This window comes from Takifugu rubripes, chromosome 13 (assembly GCF_901000725.2).
Source record: "Takifugu rubripes chromosome 13, fTakRub1.2, whole genome shotgun sequence".
NCBI lineage: Eukaryota > Metazoa > Chordata > Actinopteri > Tetraodontiformes > Tetraodontidae > Takifugu > Takifugu rubripes.
In genome coordinates, this window is record NC_042297.1 from 9,458,285 (window position 1) to 9,461,656 (window position 3,372).

The window sequence follows — 3,372 nt, forward strand, 5'->3', positions numbered from 1 at the left end:
CGCGGGGGCGTGCACACACGCACGGTGTTGATGTTAGTTGTGGATTAATGTGTCTCCACGAGACTCCATAATGCAAACATTTTATTGAATTTATATGTATGGCGTGTATTTGAACGTTTTTAAGAAATTTCGAATAAAAGCAGCTGCTCTCTCTCCACAGCTGCACAGTCACTATTACGCGTAAACTGCTGACACCCAGCCCTTTAGAGTGTTTTTTTTCGGTTCTAACTTGCCGGGGTTAAATGACAACCGACTCTAAAAGGAGTTTTAAACGCAGCCACATCTTTCTCGGCGGCTCTAAACGCACTTGTCGGGTTTTACCGTGAGGAGCTTATGGTGATGCTCTTGAACCTCCCTAGGTCATTTCTGAATTATGTCATCACATCAGTGGCCTGGCTGGATGTACCTGATCCCCTTGAACGTCCAACATGGCCTCCTGTGCGTGTAATCCCCTTTACCCACGCCTGTACTGCGACGTGAGCGCCATCGTGCGGCCCAATGAAGTAAACAGGAGCGTCACCGTGAGGCTTATCGACTAATACTGGAGACTCAGAAAAATAAAGCAAAGGACATGGGACACTGGGAACTACCTTTGTGGGGTCAGACGTGGTTATGTTTATGTTCATAACAAGTAAATGCAATATTTGGCCTTTTGTGTCGATTTCTCAACAACCTCGCCTGCGTCGTTGCAATTTCCCGTGGGAAAAGTTTGCTTTTTTGATAGACATGTGCACCGCGCTCCTATGGTTCTATTGCAAATGAGTGATAAGTGCTGAGCTGCAGAACAAACTTCCCTCCACTTTACAGCCCTCCCTCCAGTTTGTCCAAGGGAAAACACGTTTAAAATGTAACCCCACCTGAATCCCAGCAAGCACCAATCGGCTCAGGCGATGTCAGAGCAGACGACACACCCTCCTTTGTTCAAAACCAATCAGAGTGGAAGTGTGGCATTTGGCCCGGGGGCAGAACTTACCCCTGGATGCGTTAATTACGCATCACTTAGCTGTTGCCAATGTGTTCACAACGGTGGACCCTCTTTTGGGCTTGTTACAACGACTGCCTTCATTCCTCGGTCAGTCTAGTATGGAAAGTAGACAACAATGGCTTACCAGGCTGAAAAATGAACTTAGCAACAGTCCTCTTGTGTCAAATGTGGCTTTTGGGTTTATCCTCATGGGACTAGAGAAGCTGGTGGAGCTGGAGTTTGAGTGTCCTTGCAGTCCTACATGGAACGGACTGTTTTCCTCAGCATTCTTCATCATTCCCGCCGTCATGGCCTTCACCTTGATGTTGATCATTCAAGGATGCAGATGTGATGAGTGGTGCAGGAAGACTGTGTCCCTGTCCAGTTTCGTGCCTGCTATCGTGTGGCTGATCTTGTTGTTCCTCGACGGCCAGTACTTCGCCTGTGCTATGACAGACTGGGAGGGTAGATTTGTACTCGTTGACAAGGCAGCTCCACAGAAGTGGTGTGAGCCAATTAGTGAAGGAGATGTCACCCCACAAGAGCTGATGCTCCGCTCACAACAGCTGTTTGTTTTTTCTCAGGTGAGTTAAACCCTTTTTTTAACATGATCAAGGAGAAACAAGATATTTCATTGTTTAAAAATACATGGTGTGTGTCTGTACTTTCCCCACACCCCAGGTTATAGGCATAATCCTCCTCATCTTCATCTGTGTGGGTCTCATAGTGTATGTAATCAGAGAAAGTTGCCAACAGGAGGTGGAGATGGAGGATGCAGATGTAGCAGAGCTCACCGTGCTCAGGATGAGCTCTCTACGGACCAGGACCTCCTGAGAGAGACCACGTACACCGCCCACCACACCTACTGTGCTGAAACGCACACTTTGTAAATATCTCTCTGAGACTTTTCAGCGAGTATGTGATCAGTATCATGGGCTCGTTTCTCATTATATGGCTTCACTTTTCTTTCAGAATCAGTTTATTTTGTTGAGCAGAATCCTGTTGACATCAGCAACATCCCACTAAAAACAAGAGATCACCAGAAATCTTCATCCCATCAATCAAAAAGGACACATTTAATTGTTTAATTTGTTTTTTATTTAACTTTCCATGATTTTCCTCTTCCTTAGTTTTAGCTTAACTGACACAGGTGGTAATGACCAGGCAGCTAATATCAATCTGATGTATAATGTTGATTCACTTATATTTGTTTGAGTGGTTGTTAATGACTAAATGTGTAATTTCACTTTAAATATCTTTGTTTTTCCACATGACCGCGTTATCAGACTGATATCCAGCCAGTCCCACCCTGCTGATCAACAGTAACTCAGATCAAACCAGATTAATGATTCATCATCAGGATCAACACGTTGTAGATATATATTCTGTAACAAATTGTGTTTTTTTTTGTAATTGTTTTCTAATAAAAGTATTTATTGAAGTAAAACCCTCAGCAATTGTCTCAATCTTAAAATAATCCTCCTTCTTCTGCTTCTTTCGTATGAAATGGGGACAGATTCTGTAGGATGATCCTGTGGGAGGGTTTATGCAAGACTTACTGATGACTGAGGAAGTTGTCTTTAGCCACTGATTTACTCTCTTTCCATCTCTCTTCATCTCTCTCGCTGACACACATGCACATTTTTACTCTAATACTCATTTTTACTTAGTCCAGCACATCCTGTGTAATTCTGTACCTTAAATACTGTGGAAATGCATTGACTGGGTGACATTTATGGTTTATTTAACCAGCTGGGTCCTGATTTTATTTTCGATGAATTTATGATTTCTAATCAAGTTATAAAAAAGTGTATTTAGTGTGATTACAAGAATACAAGAATCATACAATATATGAAATTTGCTACAACATAATGATTTTCAAAGTGTGATTTTTAAGTTCTGATAGAATCAATACTGAATGAATGTCCTTTTTTTTAAATCACGCTTCAATTTTGCTCTCACTCATCTAGAACACAAGCATCGTACTAGAGCAGCAAAGGTCATGAAAATGAGCAGCGTGATTCCAGCTAAGAAGAGCATCACGTCTACAGAGTGATAGGAATACCAGGGCAGCCTGTAGGACTCAGTCCTCAGGTGAGCTGCACCTTTGTGTCTCATGACAAACTCTATCCAGAAGAGGGCGCTGTCCATCGGCTTCATCGGCGCGTCTCTGTGCAGGCAACCCGAGGTGGGGAGCCAGCAGGACCCCTCCTCCGTCAGCAGGATCTGTCACAACTAGGTCAAATTTGGAAGCTTGGAAGGATTCCATCAACTCTTTACTCTCAAAAGTGTATAATCACTTCACATGTTTTCCTGTGCAATTCATAGAAGCTGTATTTCAATCTTGACAACTTGTTATGGTGAAATGTGTCGTTTTCCCTGACAGCAACGTTGAGTGTGATGGTCTA

The 3,372-nt window shown here is 43.1% G+C and overlaps 1 protein-coding gene across 1 annotated transcript; it reads left to right on the forward strand.

The window, feature by feature from the left end:
* Positions 1 to 869: 869 nt before the first annotated feature.
* Positions 870 to 2,708, forward strand: LOC115252009 (calcium homeostasis modulator protein 6-like). Its single transcript, XM_029846174.1, has 3 exons — positions 870 to 1,548; positions 1,646 to 1,850; positions 1,937 to 2,708. The coding sequence occupies exons 1-2, from the start codon at positions 1,084 to 1,086 to the stop codon at positions 1,796 to 1,798; spliced, it is 618 nt and encodes a 205-aa protein (XP_029702034.1). The 5' UTR covers positions 870 to 1,083; the 3' UTR covers positions 1,799 to 1,850; positions 1,937 to 2,708.
* The last annotated feature ends 664 nt before the right edge of the window (positions 2,709 to 3,372 follow it).

Bases quoted from the DNA above. Each gene is read 5' to 3' on its own strand.
- LOC115252009 (XM_029846174.1), top strand. From the start codon at position 1,084: ATGGAAAGTAGACAACAATGGCTTACCAGGCTGAAAAATGAACTTAGC. The intron at 1,549-1,645 runs GTGAGTTAAACC...CCCACACCCCAG, and splicing joins AGCTGTTTGTTTTTTCTCAG to GTTATAGGCATAATCCTCCT.